Below are 19721 nucleotides of genomic sequence, written 5' to 3' on the forward strand. Positions count from 1 at the left end.
CTTTTCCCCTCAGTTTTACCCCAAAAAAGGACCCAGGTGCCTTAGGACCCCCCTTTCCCCTCAGTGTCTCCCCCAAAATGCCTCCAAATGCCCGGGACCCCATTTTCCCCTCAGAAACACCCCAAAAAAGGCTCCTAAGTCACCGGAACCCCCCTTTCCCCTCAGAGTCCCCCCCAAAATGCCACCAGGTCCCAAAGGACCCCACTTTCCCCTCAGAAACACCCCAAAAAGTCACCCAAGTGGCCGGGGACCCCCCTTTCCCGTCAGAAACACCCCAAAAAAAGGCTCCCAAGTGGCCGGGGACCCCTTTTTCCCCCTCAGTGTCCCCCAAAAAACACTCCAGATGCCGTGTGACCCCCCCTTTCCCCTCAGTTTCCCCCCAAAAATCCCTCCAAGTACCCTAGGACCCCCCCTTTTCCCTCAGAAACACCCCAAAAAGGCTCCCAAATGGCCGGGGACCCTTTTTTCCCCTCAGTGTCCCCCAAAAAAGTCACCCAAGTGGCCGGGGACCCCACTTTCCCCTCAATTTCCCCCCCAAAATACCTCCAAGTGCCTTAGGACCCCCCCTTTTCCCTCAGAAACACCCCAAAATGCCTCCAGGTACCCGGGGACCCCACTTTTCCCTCAGAAACACCCCAAAAAAGGCTCCCAAGTGGCCAGGGACCCCTTTTTCCCCTCAGAAACACCCAAAAAATTGACCCAGGTGCCTTAGGACCCCCCCTTTCCCCTCAGTGACCCCCCAAAATGCCTCCAGGTCCCCAAGGACCCCATTTTCCCCTCAGAAACACCCCAAAAAAAAGTCACCCAAGTGGCCGGGGACCCCACTTTCCCCTCAGTTTCCCCCCCAAAATCCCCCCAAATTGCCCTAAGACCCCCCCCTTTCCCCTCAGTTTCCCCCAAAATCCCTCCAAGTGCCTTAGGACCCCCTTTTCCCTCCCCCAAATGCCTCCAGGTACCCGGGACCCCGCTTTCCCCTCAGTATCTCAAAATACCTCCAGGTACCCAGGACCCCCCTTTCCCCTCAGAAGTACCCCCAAAATTGGACCCAAGTGCCCAGGACTCCTCTTTCCCCTCTAGTGCCTCCCCCAAAATGCCTCCAGGACCCCCCAGGCACCCATTTTCCCCTCTATAAAACCCCCCCAAAAGCTCCCCAAATGCCGGGGGACCCCCCTTCCCCTCAGTGACCCCCCAAAATGGACCTGAGTGCCCAGGGACATACTTTTCTCTCTCAGTTTTACCCCAAAAGGACCCAGGTGCCTCAGGATCTCCTTTTCCCCTCAGTGTTTCCCCCCAAATGCCCCCCAAATGCCCGGGAACCCCATTTTCCCCTCAGAAACACCCAAAGGGCTTCTGAGTCACCGGGAACCCCCCTTCCCCTCAGAAACCCCCAAACCGCCACCAGGTCCGAAAGGACCTAATTTTCCCTCAGAAACACTGAGCTTTCCCCAAATCGCCGGGTTCCCTTCTTGTGTCCCCTGAAAAGTCACCCAGTGGCCGGGCACCTTGTTTCCCTCCAACCCTCTCCCCCAAACCCCTTCCAAGTGCCTTAGGACTCCTTTTCCCTCAGTGACCCCCAAATACCACCAGGTCCCAAGGTCCCCACCTTCCTCATAAAGATCCCTAAGTCACCCAAGTGGCCGGTACCCCTTTTTCCCCTCAGAAATACTCAAAATTTGCAATGAGTGCCTCAGGACCCCCCTTCCCCCTCAGTGTCTCCAAATGCCTCCAGGTCCCCAGGACCCCTTTTTCCCCTCATAAAAACCCCCAAAAGTCTCCCCAACGGCCCCGGGAGACCCCACTTTCCCTCCAGTCTTCCCCCAAAATGGACCTGAGTGCCCCAGGGGACATACCTTCCCCTCAGTTTTAATTCTAAATTGGACTAGGTGCCTCATGTATTCTCTCTTTTCCCAACAATCCCCAAAGATCCTCCAGGTACCCAGGGACCCACTTTTCCCTCTAGAAATGCCCCAAGTGTTTCCTCAAAGTGGCCAGGGTCCCTTTTTCCCTCAGAAAAGAATCCCCAAAAAATTCACCCAGGTGTTCTAGGACCCCCCCTTTCCCCTTAGGTCCCCCAAAACGCCAACAGGTACCCTGGGTCCCCTAATTCTCCTCAGAAACACCCCAAAAAAGTCACCCAAAGGCCCGGGACCCCCTTTCCCCTTAGCTCCCCCAAATCCCTCCAGTATCCTGAGACCCCCCTTTTCCCCTCAGAAACACCCCAAATCCCTCCAAGTGCCTCTAGACCCCCTTTTCCCTCAGTGTCCCCCCAAAATGCCTCCAGGTACCCCAGGGTCCCCTTTCCCCTCAGAAACACCCCAAAGTGCCCCCAACGGCCCGGGACCCTTTTTTCCCTCCGTGTCCCCCAAAAGTCACCCAAGTGGCCCAGGCACCCACTTTCCCCTCAATTCCCCCAAAATCCTCCAAGTGCCTTAGGACCCTCCTTTTCCCTCAGAAAAGACCCCCAAAATGCCTCCAGGAGACCCCGGGGGCACCCATCCCTCAGAAATGCCCCAAAAAGGCTCCCAAGCGGCCAGGGACCCTCTTTCTTCCTTCTCCAGAAGTACTCAAAATTTGACCCAGGTGTGGTGAAGGACCCCTGCCTTCCCTCCAGTCACCCCCCAAACGCTGACAGAGACCCCCGGGCCCACTTTCCCCTCAGAAAACACCCAAAAAAGTCACCCAAGTGGCCGGGCCTCCTTCCCTTCAGTTTTCCCCAACCCCAAATCGCCCTAAGACCTTCCTCAGTGCCCCCCAAAACGGCTCCAGGCACCCAAGGACCCCACGTCCCTCAGTCCCCACCCCATTATTTTAAAAAAAAAAACAAACAAACGAATGCAGCGCCCCCTCCCACCACCAGCCCCCGCGGACCCAGGCGTCGGCCGGCCCCCCCCCCCGACCCCCCCCCCCCCCCAAAATAGCCGGGGGGGTCCCCTACAAGTGGCCCTTGCCGCCCCCCCTTCACCCCTAGACTAGCCCTGCCCTTAGAAAGGGAGGGGGGGATGTGTACTGCGCATGCGCGGAGCGAATGATGCGCAAACAGAGGGGGGATCATGTTGCGCAGTGGTGGGCGGAAACGGGCGTGGGCGGTGCGATCGTGGGGGCGGCGCGATTCCGCGAGGGGAGCGATGGGCAACGGGAAACCAGAGGCGAGGGGGGAGCCAACTTGACGACCTCCGTCGGCTCCAAGGGAATCGGGGGACGCCGAGGCGTCTCAACTGGGGGCGTCTGTGGGGGGTCCCTGCAATATTTGGGTATAATTTGAGGGGAAAGGGGTCAGTGAGCTGGATGCATTTTTGGGACACTGAGGTAAAAGGGGTCCCCAGGCAATGGGTCCATTTTGGGGTAAACTGAGGTGAAAATGGGGGTCCTGGGATCCATTTTGCAGCTGAGGGGAAGAGTTGGGTCCATTTTGGGGTAAAACTGAGGTGAAAAGGGGTCCCTGGATCCATTTTGGGGTAAAACTGAGGTGAAAATGGGTCCCTGATCCATTTTGGGGACAGCTGAGGGGAAAGGGGCCCCTGGGTCCATTTTGGGGTAAAACTGAGGTGAAAAGGGTCCCTGGATCCATTTTGGGTAAAACTGAGGTGAAAATGGGTCCTGGATACATTTTGGGGTACAGCTGAGGGAAAGGGGTCCCTGGGTCCATTTGGTAAAAACTCAGTAAAATGTGGAAGTCCTGGAAGACTGGGGTCCATTGTCGGGGTGTGACTGAATAAGGGGTCCCCAAGAAATTTGGGTCCAATTTGAGTGGACGTCTGAGGCCAAAAGCTAGGTTCTGGGATCCCTGGTGCATTTTTGGGTAGAACCTGAGAAAGGGGGTTCCTGGATCCCTCGCTCCATTTTTGGGGCAGAAGTTTAAGGAAAGTGAGGGGGTTCCTGGATCCCTTAAGATCCATTTTTGGGGTAGAACTGAGGTAAAAGTGGGGTTCTGGGATCCCTGGGTCCAATTTTGGGGTAGAAACTGAGGTAAAAGTGGGGTTCTGGGACCCCTGGGTCCAATTTTGGGGTAGGGTCTAGGGAAAAGTGGGTTCTGGTATCTGGGGTTGATTTTTGGGTAGAACTGAGGGAAAATTGGTTTGGGGTCTGGTTGATTTCTGGTAAAAGCTAGGAAAAGAGGGGCACCCCTGGGTTGAGTCCATCTTTCTGGGTAAAACAAAGGGAAAAAGTGAGGTCCCTCATCCTTAGGTCCATTTTTGGGTTAGAACTGAGGAAAAAGGGGCTTTCTGGTATCCCTGAGCTCATTTTTGAGGAAACCGTAAAAGTGAGGATCCTGGATCCTTTAGTCCATCTTTTGGGTAAAAACAAGGGAAAAAGTGAAGTTCCTTGATCCTTAGGTCAATTTTTGGGTTAAAACTGAGGAAAAAAGGGGGTTTTCTGGATACTTGGGTCCATTTTTGGGGGTAAAATGTATAAAAGTGGGGTTTGGGGATCCTGGGGTCCATTTTGATAGATTAAGGAAAAAGTGGTGTTCTGGGATCCTAGGTCCATTTTGCAAAATATATAAAAAGTGGAGTCCATGGATCCTGGGGTCCATTTTGGGGTGGAACCCAGGGAAGCACAAAACCAGGGTGTGTTGACCCCTCCCCATTGGGATGGGGACAGCGGGGCTTGGGTCAGGAGCAAGGGGAGGTTGAGGACAAAAGGGGGGGATTTGGGGACAAAAGGGAGGGGATTTGGGGCCAAAAAGGGGGGATTTGGGCCACAAGGGGTGTCAGGGACAAACCAGGGGGATTTGGGGCCAAAAAGGGGGATTTGGGCCACAAGGGGTGTCAGGGACAAAACTGGGGGGGGGGATTGGGGCCAAAAGGAGGGATTTGGGCCAAAAGGGAGGGATTGGGGACACAAGGGGGGGATTTGGGGCCAAAAGGGTGTTAGGGCACAAATGGGGGGGGATTTGAGGACAAAAGGGGAGGATTGGGGACAAAAGGGAGGAATTGGAGCCACAAGGGGGATTTGGGGACAAATTGGGGGGATTGGGGCCACAAGGGTGTTAGAACAAACGGGGTGATTTGGGCCACAAGGGGGGATTTTGGGCCAAAAGGGAGGGAATTTGGGCCACAAGAGGGGGATTTGGGGCTACAAGGGTGTCAGGCACAACTGGGGGGATTTGAGGACAAAAGGAAGGATTTGGGGACAAAAGGGGAGGGAATTGGAGCCACAAGGGGGGATTGGGGACAATTGGGGGATTTGGGGCCAAAAGGGAGGGATTTGGGCAAATGGGTGGGGATTGGGGCCAAAAGGGGGGATTTGGGGACAAAAGGGGGGATTTGGGGACACAAGGGGGTGTCAAGAACAAAAGAGGGATATTGGTGCCACAAGGGAGGGATTTGGGGCCAAAAGGGAGGGAATTAGAGCCACAAGGGGGGATTTGGGCCAAAAGGGGGGATTTGGACCACAAGGGGGTGTTAGGAACGAAATTGGGTGGATTTGGGCCACAAGGGAGGGATTTTGGGCCACAAGGGGGGGATTTGGGCCCAAAAGGGGAGGGGATTTGGGACACAAGAGGGATCTGGGGCCACAAGGGGTGTTAGGGGACAAACTGTCGGGATCTGGGGCCAAAAAAAGGGGGGATCTGGGGCCAAAAAGAAGGGATCTGGGCCACAAGAGGGGGATTCTGGGGCCACAAAGAGGGATCTGGGGCCACAAGGGGGTGCTTTAGGGGACAAACCAGGGGGGATTTGGGGTCAAAAGGGTAGGATTTGGGGCACAAAGGGAGGGAATTGGAGCCACAAGGGGGATTTTGGGCCAAAAGGGGGGATTTGGACACAAGGGGGATTTTGGGCCACAAGAAGGGGATTTGGGCCAAAAGGGTCAAAGGACAAGGGGGCACTTAAGGACCAAAGGGGGAGATTTGGGCCAAAGGGGGATTTCTTGGACCACAAGGGGGTTAGTATAAATGGGAGATATTGGTGCACATAGGGCGGGGACTTGGTGCAAGAGGCTAGGCAATTCGGTGAAGACCTGCCGCCCCTGCCGCAGCCCGGCAGCCCCGGACGCCATGCCGCCAGGTCCTGTTCAGATCGGCGATAGCGCCGATAGTTGAGGAGGAAGAGGAGCCCGTTGAGGCCGTAGGTGGCCAGGCACACCAGGCACAGGTCGTGGAGGCCGAAGGCCAGCACGGCCGCCAGGTACAGGGAGGCGGCCATCGACAGCGCCGAGGTGGCCAGCAGGAAGAACGAGGCCGCCGGGCCCCGCACCAAGCCTGGGGGAGAGGGGGTCATAGGGGAAAGGGGGTATGGGGGAAGCTATAGGGGAAAGGGGGGTATGGGGGAAAGGGGGTTGTAGGGGAAAGGGGGGTACAGGGGAAAGGGGGTCATAGGGGAAAGGGGGGTCATAGGGGAAAGGGGGTCATAGGGGAAAGGGGGCATGGGGGAAGCCATAGGGGAAGGGGGACGGGGGGAAAGGAGGGGGGTCATAGGGGAAAGGGGGGTCATAGGGGAAAGGGGGTCATAGGGGAAAGGGGGGCATGGGGGGAAGCCATAGGGGAAAGGGGGCATGGGGGAAGGAGGGGTCATAGGGGAAGGGGGTCATAGGGGAAAGGGGGGCATATATAGGGAAAGGGGGGCATATATAGGGGATAGGGGGGCAGTAGGGGAAAGGGGCACATTTATAGGGGAAAGGGGCACATTTATAGGGGATGGGGGGCGCTATAGGGGATGGTGGGGCCCTATAGGGGATGGGGGGGAGCTATAGGGGATAGGGGCGCTATAGGGGAGGGGACATTTATAGGGGACGGGGGGCACTATAGGGGAGAGGGGGCGCTATAGGGGATGGGGGCACTATAGGGGAGGGGGCATATTTATAGGGGATGGGGGGCGCTGTAGGAGATAGGGGGCCCTATAGGGGACGGGGGTGGCGCTATAGGGGACGGTGGGGACTATAAGGGAAGGGGGTGAGCTATAGGGGACGGGGGGCGCCATAGGGGACGGGGGGGCCCTATAGGGGACGGGGGGACTATAAGGGATAGGTGGGGAGCTATAGGGGAAGGGCAGATCTATAGGGGATGGGGGAGCTATAGGAGAGGGTAGATCTATAGGGGACAGGGGGCCCTATAGGGGACAGGGGGCAGCTATAGGGGACGGGTGGATTTATAGGGGATGGGGGAACTATAGGGATAAGGGGCGAGCTATAGGGGACGGGGCAGATCTATAGGGGACGGGGGGCGCTATAGGGAATAGGGGGCGCTATAGGGGGGAGCTATAGGGGACGGGGGGCCTATAGGGCTCCCCGCCCCCCCACGCACCGCAAGCCCTGCAGCAGGTAGAAGAGCAGCCCCACAGGTGCTGTTGGGGACGCTGGCGCGTCCCGGCCCAGCAGCCCCTCCACCAGCTGCAGCCCGCGGCCCCACCTGCCCGGGGGGCGGGGACAGTGTCAGACATGCCCTGAAGCTCCTCCCACCACCCTAAGCCCCGCCCACCACCCCAAACCCCTCCCCAACTCCCACCCCAAGCCCCGCCCACCACCCCCAAGCCCCGCCCACCAACCCTAAGCCCCGCCCCCAACCCTTAGCCCCTCTCCAAGCCCCTCCCTAAGCCCCGCCCCCAAGCCCCTCCCACCTCCCTAAGCCCCGCCCACAAACCCTAAGCCCCGCCCACCTACCCCAAACCCCCCTCAAACCCCTCCCTCAAGCCCCAATCCCTCCCCCAAAGCCCCCCCCTAAGCCCCTGCCCCGACCTCAAGCCCCGCCCACAAGCCTCAAGCCCCTCCCACCAGCCCCAAGCCCCACCCACCAACCCTAAACCCTAGCCCCACCCCTTCCCCAAGCCCCAGTTCCCACCCCAGCCCCTCCCACCCCTAAGCCACGCCCTGAGCCCCTCCCACACCCCAGCCCCGCCCATCTACCCCAAGCCCGCCCCACTAACCCTAACCCTTCAAGCCCCGCCCCTCCCTAGCCCCCCAAAGTCCTGCCCTAAGCCCCTCCCATCTCCCTAAGCCCCGCCCCCAAACCCCGCCCACCCCCCAAGCCACACCCCCAAGCCCCAAACCCCACCCACCAAGCCACTCTTATCATCCCAAGCCCCGCCCCCAAGCCCCGCCCACATCCTCCCTAAGCCCCTCCCACCACCCCCAAGCCCCGCCCCCAAGCCCTAAGCCCCGCCCCCAAGCCCCTCCCTCACCCCAAGCCTCCCCATTTGGCCCAAGCCCTGCCACCCTAAGCCCCGCCCCCCAGCCCTAAGCCCCGCCCCCAAGCCCTAAGCCCCGCCCCCCAAGCCCCGCCCACCTCCCTAAGCCCCGGCCCCCTGCCACGTGGCGCTGTTTACCCGCTCCTCCCCCCCCCATCTTCAGAGCGAAAACCAACAACCTTCGGCTGTGCTTAAAACGCCCCCCAAAACGCCCCCCCCGGCCAAAACAACCCCCCCTTGCACGCCACCCCCCGGGCACACAAAGCCTGCTGCAAAACAGCCCCCCTGGGGCTGCAAACCCCCACCGCACGCCACCCCCCCCCATGCAATGCGACCCCTCTCCATGCAATGTGACTCCTCTCCATGCAATGCAAATCCATGCAATGCGACCCCTCCTGTGCAATGTGACCCCCTCCATGCAATGCAACCTCTCAACCGACTGACCCCTGCTGCAATGCGACCCCCCTGTTGCAGTGCGACCCCCCTGCTGCAATGCAAAGCCCATTGCAATGCAAATCCAATGCAATGCAACCCCCTGCTGCAATGCGACCCCCCCCCGGCATGCAAACCCCAATGCAATGCAACCCTCCCCCGTGCAATGCAACCCCTGCTGCAATGTGACCACCATGCAATGCAGCCCCCACTGTCATGCAACCCCTGAACATGCACCAGCTGGCTCCCTGCGGTGACCACCTGGTGACCCTGTCTGCAATGCGACCCCAGCGTGCAAACCCAATGCAATGCAAAGTTGAATGCCATGCAACCCCGCTGCAATGTGACCCGCTGCATGCGGCCCCCAATGCAATGCAAACCCCGGCATGCAAACCCAATGCAATGCAGCCCGGCCTCTGGCGCACTCAACCCCTGCTGCAATGCAAACCCCGTTGCAATGCAGCCCCCCATGCTGCAACCCCCTTTGCAACACCCCCCCCCCCCCCAACCCCCCCCCTAACCCAACCCCCATTGCAATGCCTCCTTTGCAACTTACCCCCCGTTGAAACAAATCTAACCCCTCTGCGACCCCCCCAAGTCCCCCGTGGATGAACAACCCCCCCCTCTCCACCCCCTAACCCCCCCTCTAGCCCCTGACCCCCCCCCCCCATAACCCCCTCCTCAACCCCCTCTTTCCCCCCCCAACCCTCCCTCCTTGACCCCCCCATCACCCCTCACCACCGCCCCCCACCACCCCCCCCCCAGCCCCCCCACCCTCCACCTCCCCCAACCCCCATCACCCCCACCCCCTCCACCCCCTTTACCCCCTTTAACCCCCTTAACCCCTTTTTCCCCGTTTAACCCCTATTACCCCCTTTAACCCTTTTTCCCCCCTTAACCCCCCTCTACCCCCCCCATCACCCCCTAACCCCCTTTTTCCTCCTCTTTCCCCCTTTACCCCCTTTCTCCCCCCCAGCCCCCCTTCACCCCCCATCACCCCCCCAACCCCCCCCTCACCCTCTCAACCCCCCTTTAACCCCCTAACCCCCCTTTCTCCCCCCTCAACCCCCTCTCCCCCTCCACCCCCCCTTTACCCCCCTCCACCCCCCCCACCCCCCTCCTACCCCCCCACTACCCCCTCTGACCCCCCCATACCCCCTTCACCCCTCTCTACCCCTCTTTCTCCCCCTTTTACCCCCCCCTCTACCCCCCTTTTACCCCCTTTAACCCCCTTTTTCCCCCCTCTAACCCCCTCCCTAACCCCTTGACCCCCCCTATAACCCCCTAACCCCCCCATAACCCCCTTTTTCCCCCCTTTAACCCCTCTAACCCCCTTTTTCCCCCCTTTACCCCCCTTTATCCCTTTTCCGCCCTTTACCCCCCATTCACCCCCTAACCCCCCTTTTTCCCCCCTTTACCCCCCTCTACCCCCCCAACCCCCTCTAACCCCCCTCTACCCCCCCCCCCCTCCACCCTCTGGACCCCCCTCAACCCCTCCTGACCCCTCTACCCTCTCTATCACCCCATCAACCCCTCTTTAACCCCTTTCACCCCCTCTACCCTCTTGACCCCCTTCACCCCCCTCCACCCCCCTGACCCTCCCTTCACCCCCTTTAACCCCCCTTGACCCCCCATCACCCCCCTTAACCCCCCCCCCCCCCCCACCCCCTTTAACCCCCTCTTCCCCCTCCCCCCAACCCCCTCCCCCACCCCGCTCCGCCCCCCTACTACCCCGATCAACCCTCCTCCCCTCCTCCCCACCCCTCCCCTTCCCCCTCAACCCCTTCTCACCCCCAGGCCCACCGGGAGGCGAGAATGCGCGTGCACGAGACGGCGGCCCCAGGCCGCAGAGGGCGGTAGGCGGGTCGCGTGCGTGCGCGCTCCACGTGCAGGGCGTAGAGGGACAGGGCCAGGCCGCCGCGCACAGCGCCGCGCGTGCCGCCATCGGCCACCCCCCCCCAAATCGAACCACCCGGAAACGGCCGCGGGGGGCGCTGGGAGACGGAGTCCCTCCCCCCCCTTCCCAATCCTACAGGGGATGGGGTTAGGGGAGGGTAGGGGGGGTAATGGGGGCCTGGGGCTGCTTTTTGGGGGGTTATGGGGTGCCTGAAGGATTGGTAATGCTTTTTGGGGGTTTAGGGGGTACTGAAATCCTGGGACCACTTTTGGGGGGTTTGGGGGGACCTGAATAATTGGGACCTTTAGGGGGTTTAGGGGGGACCCAAGAACTGGAGAATTTTTGGGGGGTTTAGGGGGACCCTAATAATTAGGACGCTTTGGGGGGTTTATGGGGGGCATCCCAAGTCCTAGGGTACTTTTGGGGGGTTTGGGGGGCACCTCCAATAATGGGACCTTTTAGGGGGTTTAGGGGGCACCCCAGACCCTGGGATACTTTTTTGGGGGGTTTAGGGGGCACCCCTAATAATTAGGGACGCTTTTTGGGGGGTTTAGGGGGACACAAGAGATCCTGGATACTTTTTGGGGGGGTTGGGGGGTACCCTAATAATTGGTACCTTTTAGGGGGTTTAGGGGGCACCCTAAGACCTGGAGTACTTTTTTGGGGGGGTTTAGGGGGACCCCAATAAATTAGGACGCTTTGGGGGGGTTTATGGGGGGGTATTTGGAGTTCTAGGGTACTTTTGGGGGGTTTGGGGGGTACTCCCACAATTCTTGGGTACCTTTTAGGGGGGTTTAGGGGGTACCCCAATACCTGGGGATACTTTTTGGGGGGTTTAGGGGGGATCCTAATAATTAGGATGCTTTTTGGGGGGGTTTAGGGGGGCATCCCAAGTCCTGGGTTCCCAGGGGTTTGGGGGGTATAGGGGGGTTTGGGGGTGCACCCCTATATTAGGAACTTTTTGGGGGGTTAGGGGGGCACCCCAAATCTGGGAATTGCTTTTGGGGGGTTTAGTGGGACCCCAAGTCATCGGACAACTTTTTGGGGGGTTTAGGGGTTACCCCTAGAATTAGGACACTTTTTGGGGGGTTTAGGGGATTTGAATACCTGGGACCACTTTTTGGGGGTTAGGGGGTTTGGGGGCACCCAGAAGCTGGGACCACTTTTTGGGGGTTAGGGGGTTTGGGGGCACCCCAATAGCTGGGACCACTTTTTGGGGGTCAGGGGTTCTGGGGGCACCCCAAATAATTGGGATGCTTTGGGGGTCCTGGGGGGCACCCTAGTTCTTAGGGACCCTTTTGGGGTGGTTTAGGGGGCACCCTAATTATTAGGACCCTTTTGGGGGGTTTAGGGGGGACCCCAATCCTGGGACCCTTTTGGGGGGATTTGGGGGGCACCCAGAATTAGGACCCTTTTGGGGGGTTTAGGGGGACCCCAGAGCTGGGACCACTTTGGGGGTCAGGGGTTTTGGGGTACCCCAGAATTGGAACCCTTTTTGGGGGGTTAGGGGGCACCCCAGCAACTTGGGGGACACTTTTGGGGTGGGTCTGAGGGACCCCAAGACCTGGGGGTACTTTTGGGGGGGTTAGGGGGGTTGGGGGTGACCCCAAGATCCCCAGGAATCTTTTTGGGGGTTCAGGGGGCACCCCAGTATCTAGACCCTTTTCGGGGTGTCTGGGTGCACCCCAAGACCTGGGGTACCTTTTGGGGGTCCAGGGGTGACCTCACAATTGTTCCCCCGGGGGGTCCCACCACCCTTTTCGGAAGAGGTGACCCCCAACAAAACCAACTTCTCCTTTCTCTAGGCTGTACTCAACCCTCTCTCTTCCAGTATTTTCTCCCCGGGCGCGCGGGGGGGGGAAGGAGACTCGAACCAACGACTCCCCTCCCACAGTGGGCGCGGCAGCATTCCGGGGGCGAGCAATGCCCCCCCCGGGCACCCCAACACACACTCACCCCCTCTTCCTTCCCCTCCCTCCTCTTTTTTCTTTTTCCCCTTCTTTAGGTCAGAAACCGGCTCCGTGCTCGGCCCTCGGGGACAGACGGATTTGGGACGGGGACAGACGGACGCGGGACACCCCAAGGGGGCAGCTATGCCCTCACACGTCGCTCTTCCTCCTCCTCTTCCTCCTCCTAGGGGCGTGAGTGATGGGGTTTGGGGTGGGGGGGGGGGACAGGGGTCCCCAAAATTTAGGGAGGGGCTGCAGGGGGTTGGTGATGCTGAGGGGGGGATTTGGTAGGTGGGGGTGTACCCAAATAGGGTGGGGGGGCCTGGTGAGGGCGTGGGGACAGGAAAAGGTTCAAAATGGGGTGAAAGGGAGCAAAAAGGGACAAAAGGGACCCAAAGGGCACAAAAAGGAGCCAAAAGGCACAAAGGGACCCAAAGGGGCACAAAAAGGGACCAAAAGGCACAAAAGGCACAAAAAGAGACCCAAAGGGACCCAAAGGGACCTAAGGGACCCAAAGGACCCAAAGGGACCTAAGGGACCCAAAGGGACCCTAATGACTAAAGGGACCCAAAGGCACAAAGGGAGCCGAAATTGACCCAAAGGGACCTAATGACTAAAGGGACCCAAAAGGACTCAAAAGGACCCAAAAGGACAAAGGGACCCAAAGGGACCAAAAGGGACCCAAAAGGGACCAAAAGGGACCCTAAACGACTAAAAGGGACCCAAAAGGACAAAAGGGACCCAAAGGTACCGAAATTGACCCCAAGGGGACCCTAAATGACTAAAAGGACCCAAAAGGACCAAAAGGACCCGAAAGGACACAAAAAGGACAAAAGGGACCCAAAGGACCAAAAGTGACCCAAAGGGACCCTAAATGACTAAAGGGACCCAAAAGACCAAAGGGAACCAAAAGGGACCGAAAGGGACTAAATGGACCCAAAGTGACCAAAGGGACCCAAAGGACTAAAGGGACCCAAAGGGACCCAAAGGGACCCTAAAGGACTTAAACGGTACCCAAAGGGGACCTAAATGACTAAAGGGACCAAAAAGGACAAAAGGGGACCCAAAGGGACCCAAGGGACCCAAAATGACTAAAGGGACCCAAAGGACCCAAAGGGACCCAAAGGGACCCAAAGGACAAAGGGACCCAAAGGACAAAAGGGACCCAAAGGGACCGAAAGGGACCCAAATGGACCCAAAAGGACGCACAAGGGACCCTAAGGGACTAAAGGGACCCAAAGGGACCCTAAAGGATTAAAGGGACCCAAAGGGACCCTAAATGACTCAAAGGGACCCAAAGGGACAAAAGGGGACCCAAAAGGACCCCAAAGGGACCCTAAAGGACTCAAAGGGACCCAAAGGGACCCAAAGGGACCCAAAGGGACAAAAGGGACCCAAAGGGACCGAAAGGGACCAAATGGGACCCAAAAGTGACGCAAAGGGGACCCTAAAGGACTCAAAGGGACCCAAAGGGACCAAAGGGACCCAAAGGGAACCCTAAATGACTCAAAGGGACCAAAAGGGACCCAAAGGGACAAAGGGGACCCAAAGGGACCCAAAAGGACAAAGGGGACCGAAAGGGACCCAAAAGTGACCCAAAGGGACCCTAAATGACTAAAAGGGACCCAAAAGGACCAAAAGGGGACCCAAAAGGGACCCAAAAGGACAAAAGGGACCCAAAAGGACCCAAAAGGGACCCAAAGGGACCCAAAGGGATCCAAAGGGACCCAAAAGGACCCAAAAGGGACCCAAAGGGGACCGAAGGGGACCAAATGGACCCAAAGGTGACCGAAGGGGACCCCAAAGGACTAAAAGGGACCCAAAGGGACCCAAAAGACACAAAAGGACAAAGGGACCCAAAAGGACCAAAGGGACCCAAAGGGACCGAAAGGGACTCAAAGAGACCCAAAGGGACCCAAAGGGACCAAAGGGACCCAAAGTGACCCAAGGGGACCCCAAATGACTAAAAGGGACGAAAAGGGCCCAAAGGGACCCAAAGGGACCAAAAGGGACCCAAAGGACAAAAGGGGACACAAAGGGACCAAAAGGGATCCGAAGGGACCAAAAGGGACCCAAAAGTGACCCAAAGGGACCCAAAGGACTAAAAGGGACCCAAAAGGACCAAAGGGACCCAAAGGGACCCAAAAGGACAAAAGGGACCCAAAAGGACCCAAAGGGGACCCTAAAGGACCAAACGAGGCCCAAAGGGGACCCTAAATGATGAAAAGGGACCCCAAAAGGACAAAGGGGACCCAAAAGGACAAAAGGGACCCAAAGGGACAAAAGGGACCAAAAGGGACCCAAAAGGACAAAGGGACCCCAAAAGGGACCCAAAAGGACAAAGGGGACCGAAGGGACCAAAAGTGACCCAAAGGGACCCTAAAGGACCAAACGAGACCCAAAGGGACCCAAAATGACTAAAAGGACCCAAAAGGACAAAAGGGACCCAAAAGGGACCCAAGGGGACCCTAAATGACTAAAAGGGACCCAAAAGGACCCAAAAGGACCCAAAAGGACACAAAGGGACTAAAAGGGACCCAAAAGGACCCAAAGGGACCCAAAGGGACCCAAAAGGACAAAGGGGACCCAAAGGGACCCAAAGGGGACCCTAAAACGTCCCCAAGGGACTGGACAGGAGCATCTGGGCCAGCCCTGACCGGTCCTAATGGGAAACTGGGACGCTCAAACCCAAAAATGAGTCTGGCGGGGTGGGGGCGGGGGTGGGGCTTGTGGGGGCACCCGCACGCTTGGGTACCCCAGGGCCACTTCCGGGGGGTCCCCTGGGTCCCCCCTGCCTCCCCCCACCCCCATCCCCCTTCTCCCCAACTCCCCCTCCCCACCCCCCACCCCTCTCCCCCTAACCTCCCTACTCCTCCCTTCCCCCATCCCCCCTCTCTCCCTCCATTCCCCCCAACTCCCCCCATCCCCCCCCCCCACCCTCCCCTCCCCCACCCTCCCTTCCCCCACCCCCCCTCCCCCAACTTCCCCTCCCCCACCTCCCCCTCCCCCACCTCCCCCTCCCCCCCCCCCCACTCCCCCTCCTCCCCACCTCCCCCCACTCCCCCCACTCCCCCTCCCCCACACTCCTCTCCCTCTTCCCCCACACTCCCTCCCCCCAACTCCCCCTCCCCCACACTCTCCCTTCCCCCCTCCCCCCATCCCCCCCTCTCCCCCATCTCCCCTCCTCCCCCCCCCATCCCCCCCACCTCCCCTCTCCCCCTCTCCTCTCTCCTCCCCCATCTCCCCTTTCCCTCTATTCCCCCACCTCCCCTCCTCTCCCCTCCTTCCCCCAACCTCCCTCCCTCCCCCTACTCCCTCCTTCTCCAACTTCCCCTTTTCCCCCTCCTCCTCATTCCCCCTCTCTCCCCACCTCCCTCCTCCCCAACCTCCCCTCCTCCCTAACCTCCCCCTCCCCCCACCCCCCCTCCCCCCAACTCCCCTTCCCCCCCCCTCCCCTTCCCCTCCCCCACCTCCCCTCCCCCATCCTTCTCTCTCTCCCCTCTATCTCCTCCTTCCCCCAACCCCCTCTCCCCCCTCCTCTCTCCCTCCATCTCCCTCTTTCCCTCTCTTCCCCTATTCCCCCTTCTCCCCTCCTCATCCTCTCCTCTCCCCCACTCCCCCTCCCCCACTCTCTCCTTCCCCTCCCCCATCCCCCCTCCCCATCCCCCCTCCCCCACCTCCCCTCTCCCCCACCGCCCCCCCACAGATGAAATTCGCCGCAACAGCTCCCCCGCAGCAGGTAAGCCCCATGCAACGAGTCTCTGAGTATTCATGTCCCCCACGCCTTTTCCATTGCCCCCCCCTTTTCCCTGCCCCCCCACCTAGAAAAGCTACCCATTTTATTTATTTTGGCAACAACACAACCCGGCTGGGGCTCCGTTTCACACCCCAAACCACCTTTTTTTTTTTGGGGGGTGGGGGGGTATTAAATATCCCGATGCCATTTTTTTGGGGGGGTGGGGAGTATTAGGTGCCAGACCACAAGGGGGAAGCAAATTAAGTATTTGGCCCCCAGTATCTAACCCCGTGGCGTCTGTGCAATTTTCCTGCCCCGTCTGTCGAAACTGTTTTGAAACGGGGTTTTGGGGGGGGTGACGCAGCCCCTGCGGGTGCTCCCTGATTTTTATTTTTTTGGGGGTGGGGGAAGAAAGGGGAGACGTGGGGCCCCCCCCCACGGCCTCTCGCTGCTATGGGTTCTGGGTGCAGAGCTGGAGCGCGGGCAGCAGCGGAGCTGGGCCGCGTGGTGGGGGGCACGGCCGCCCGGCCCGGCGAGTGGCCCTGGGCAAGCTGAGCCTCCAGCTGCGGCAGCATTCTGCGGGGACCCTCATCGCCCCCCAGTGGGTGCTCCGGCCGCCCACGCCCTCCAGGTGCAGTCCCGGGGAGATGCTGGGGGGTTGGGGGGCTGGGGGCTGGGGGGTGGGCAGCGCTGGCAGGGGCGCGTGGGCCAGCCCACAATTTCATTGGGCTACCTAGAACCCCATTGGGCCATCGATAACCCCATTGGGCTACCCACAACCCATTTGGGCCACGTGTACCCCATCGGGCTATCTATAAACCCCATTGGGCTACCCAGAACTCCATTGGGCCACGTGTACCCCATTGGGCCACCCAGAACCCCATTGGGCTACCCAGAATCCCATTCGGGCGACCTAAATCCCTATCGGGTACCCAGAACCCCATCGGGCTACCCTAAACACCCCTGTTAGGTCACCTAGAACCTCATTGGGCTACCCAGAACCCCATTGGGCCACCCAGAACCCCATTTGGCCACCCAGAACCCCATTGGGCCACTCAGAACTCCATTGGGCCATCTAGATCCTCACTGGGCTACCCAGAACCCCATTGGGCCATCCAGAACCCCATTGGGCCATCTAGATCCTCATTGGGCTACCTAGATCCCTGTTAGGCCACCTAGGTCCTCATTGGGCCACCCAGAACCCCATTGGGCCACTCAGAACCCCATTGGGCCATTCTAGACCCTCACTGGGCTACCCAGAACCCCGATAGGTCACCTAGATCCTCACTGGGCTACCCAGAAACCCATTTGGGCCATCCAGAACCCCATTGGGCCACCTAGATCCCACAGGGCTACCCAGAACCCAATTGGGCCACCTAGATCCTCGCCAGGCTACCTAGATCCCTGTTAGATCACCTAGATCCCTATTGGGCTACCCAGAACCCCATTGGGCCACCCAGAACCCCATTTGGGCCACCTAGAATCCCATTTGGGTTACCTAGAATCCTGTTAGGTCACCTAGGTCCTATTTGGGCTACCCAGAACCCCATTTGGGCTACCTAGAACCCCACTGGGCCATCTAGACCCTCACTGGGCTACCCAGAACCTCCAGGTCACCTAGATCCTCACTGGGCTACCCAGAACCCCATTGGGCCACCTAAATCCTCATGGGGCTACCCAAAACCCCATTGGGCCACCTAAATCCTCATTGGGCTACCCAGAACCCCATTGGGCCACCCAGAACCCCATTGGGCCACCTAGATCCTCATAGGGCGACCCAGAACCCAATTGGGCCACCTAGATCCTCGCCAGGCTACCTAGATCCCTGTTAGATCACCTAGATCCTCATTGGGCTACCCAGAACCCCATTGGGCCACCCAGAACCCCATCGGGCCATCCAGAACTCCATTGGGCCACCTAAATCCTCATCGGGCTACCCAGAACCCCATTGGGCCACCTAAATCCTCATGGGGCTACCCAGAACCCAATTGGGCCACCTAGATCCTCACCAGGCTACCTAGATCCCTGTTAGATCACCTAGATCCTCATTGGGCTACCCAGAACCCCATTGGGCTACCTAGATCCTCACTGGGCTACCCAGAACCCTGTTAGGTCACCTAATCCCACCTGGCTACCCAGAAACCCATTGGGCCACCTAAATCCTCATGGGGCTACCCAAAAACCCGGATTGGGCCATCTAGATCCTCATCGGGTTACCCAAAACCCCATTTGGCCATCCAGAACCCCGTTGGGCCACCTAGATCCTCATCGGGCTACCCAGATCCCTGTTAGGGACCAGACTGAGGTCTATTGGGGTGTACCCAAAACCCCATTGGGGCGACCTAAAAGTCCCACCGGGCTACCCAGAACCCCATTGGGCCATCCAGAACCCCATTGGGCTACTGAGAACCTCATTGGGGTAATCCAGAACCCCACTGGGCCACCTAAATCCTCATTGGGCTACCCAGAACCCCATTGGGCCACCCAGAACCCCATTGGGCCATCCAGAACCCCATTGGGCCATCAGAATCCCATCGGGCCACCCAGAACCCCATTGGGCCACCCAGAACTCCATTGGGCCACTGACATCCTCATCGGGCTACCCAGAACACCATTGGGCCACATAGATCCTCATTGGGCCACCCAGAACCCGATAGGTCACTCAGATCCTCACTGGGCTACCCAGAAACCCATTGGGTGATCCTAAATCCTCATTGGGCTACCCAGAACCCCATTGGGCCACCCAGAACTCCATTGGGCCACCCAGACCTCACTGGGCTACCCAGAACCCATTGGGCTACCCAGAACTCCATTGGGCCACCTAGATCCTCATTGGGCTACCCAGACCCCCGTTAGGTCACCTAGGTCCTCATTGGGCTACCCAGAACCCCATTGGGCTACCCAGAACTCCATCGGGCCACCCAGAACCCCATTGGGCCACCCAGAACCCCATCGGGCCATCTAGAATCTCATTGGGCCACCCAGAACCCCGTTGGGCCCATCTAGATCCTCATTGGGCCACCCAGAACCCCATTGGGCCACCCAGAACCCCATTGGGCCATCCAGAACCCCATTGGGCCACCCAGATCCTCATTGGGCCACCCAGAACCCCATTGGGCCATCCAGAACACCGTTGGGCCACCTAGATCCTCATCGGGCTACCCAGAACCCCATTGGGCCATCCAGAACCCCATTGGGCCATCTAGATCCCTCATTGGGCTACCCAGAACCCCATTGGGCCACTCAGAACCCCATCGGGCCATCTAGACCTTATTGGGCTACCCAGAACCCCATTGGGCCACCTAAATCCTCATGGGGCTACCCAGAACCCCATTGGGCCACCTAGATCCTCATTTGGTTATCCCAGAACCCAATTTGGCCACCTAAATCCTCATTGGGCTACCTAGATCCCTGTTAGATCACCTGGGATCCTCATTGGGCCACCCAGAACCCCATTGGGCCACCTAGATCGGGGTTCGTGTACCCAGAACTGGGATCGGGACCCCGTAAAATGGATTGGGTCACCTAGAACTGGGATTGGGGAACACCTGGAACTGGGGATTGGGGACACCCATAACCCCACA

The 19721-nt window shown here is 59.2% G+C and overlaps 1 protein-coding gene across 1 annotated transcript; it reads right to left on the reverse strand.

The window, feature by feature from the left end:
- Positions 1-3885: 3885 nt before the first annotated feature.
- On the reverse strand, positions 3886-10500 carry VKORC1 (vitamin K epoxide reductase complex subunit 1). Its single transcript, XM_072029490.1, is given in 5 exon segments — positions 3886-4013; positions 5996-6245; positions 7240-7348; positions 10359-10476; positions 10479-10500. Coding segments are annotated over 5 exon segments (627 nt in total).
- Between the last annotated feature and the right edge of the window lie 9221 nt (positions 10501-19721).

Source organism: Anas platyrhynchos, chromosome 30, assembly GCF_047663525.1.
Source record: "Anas platyrhynchos isolate ZD024472 breed Pekin duck chromosome 30, IASCAAS_PekinDuck_T2T, whole genome shotgun sequence".
Taxonomy (NCBI): domain Eukaryota; kingdom Metazoa; phylum Chordata; class Aves; order Anseriformes; family Anatidae; genus Anas; species Anas platyrhynchos.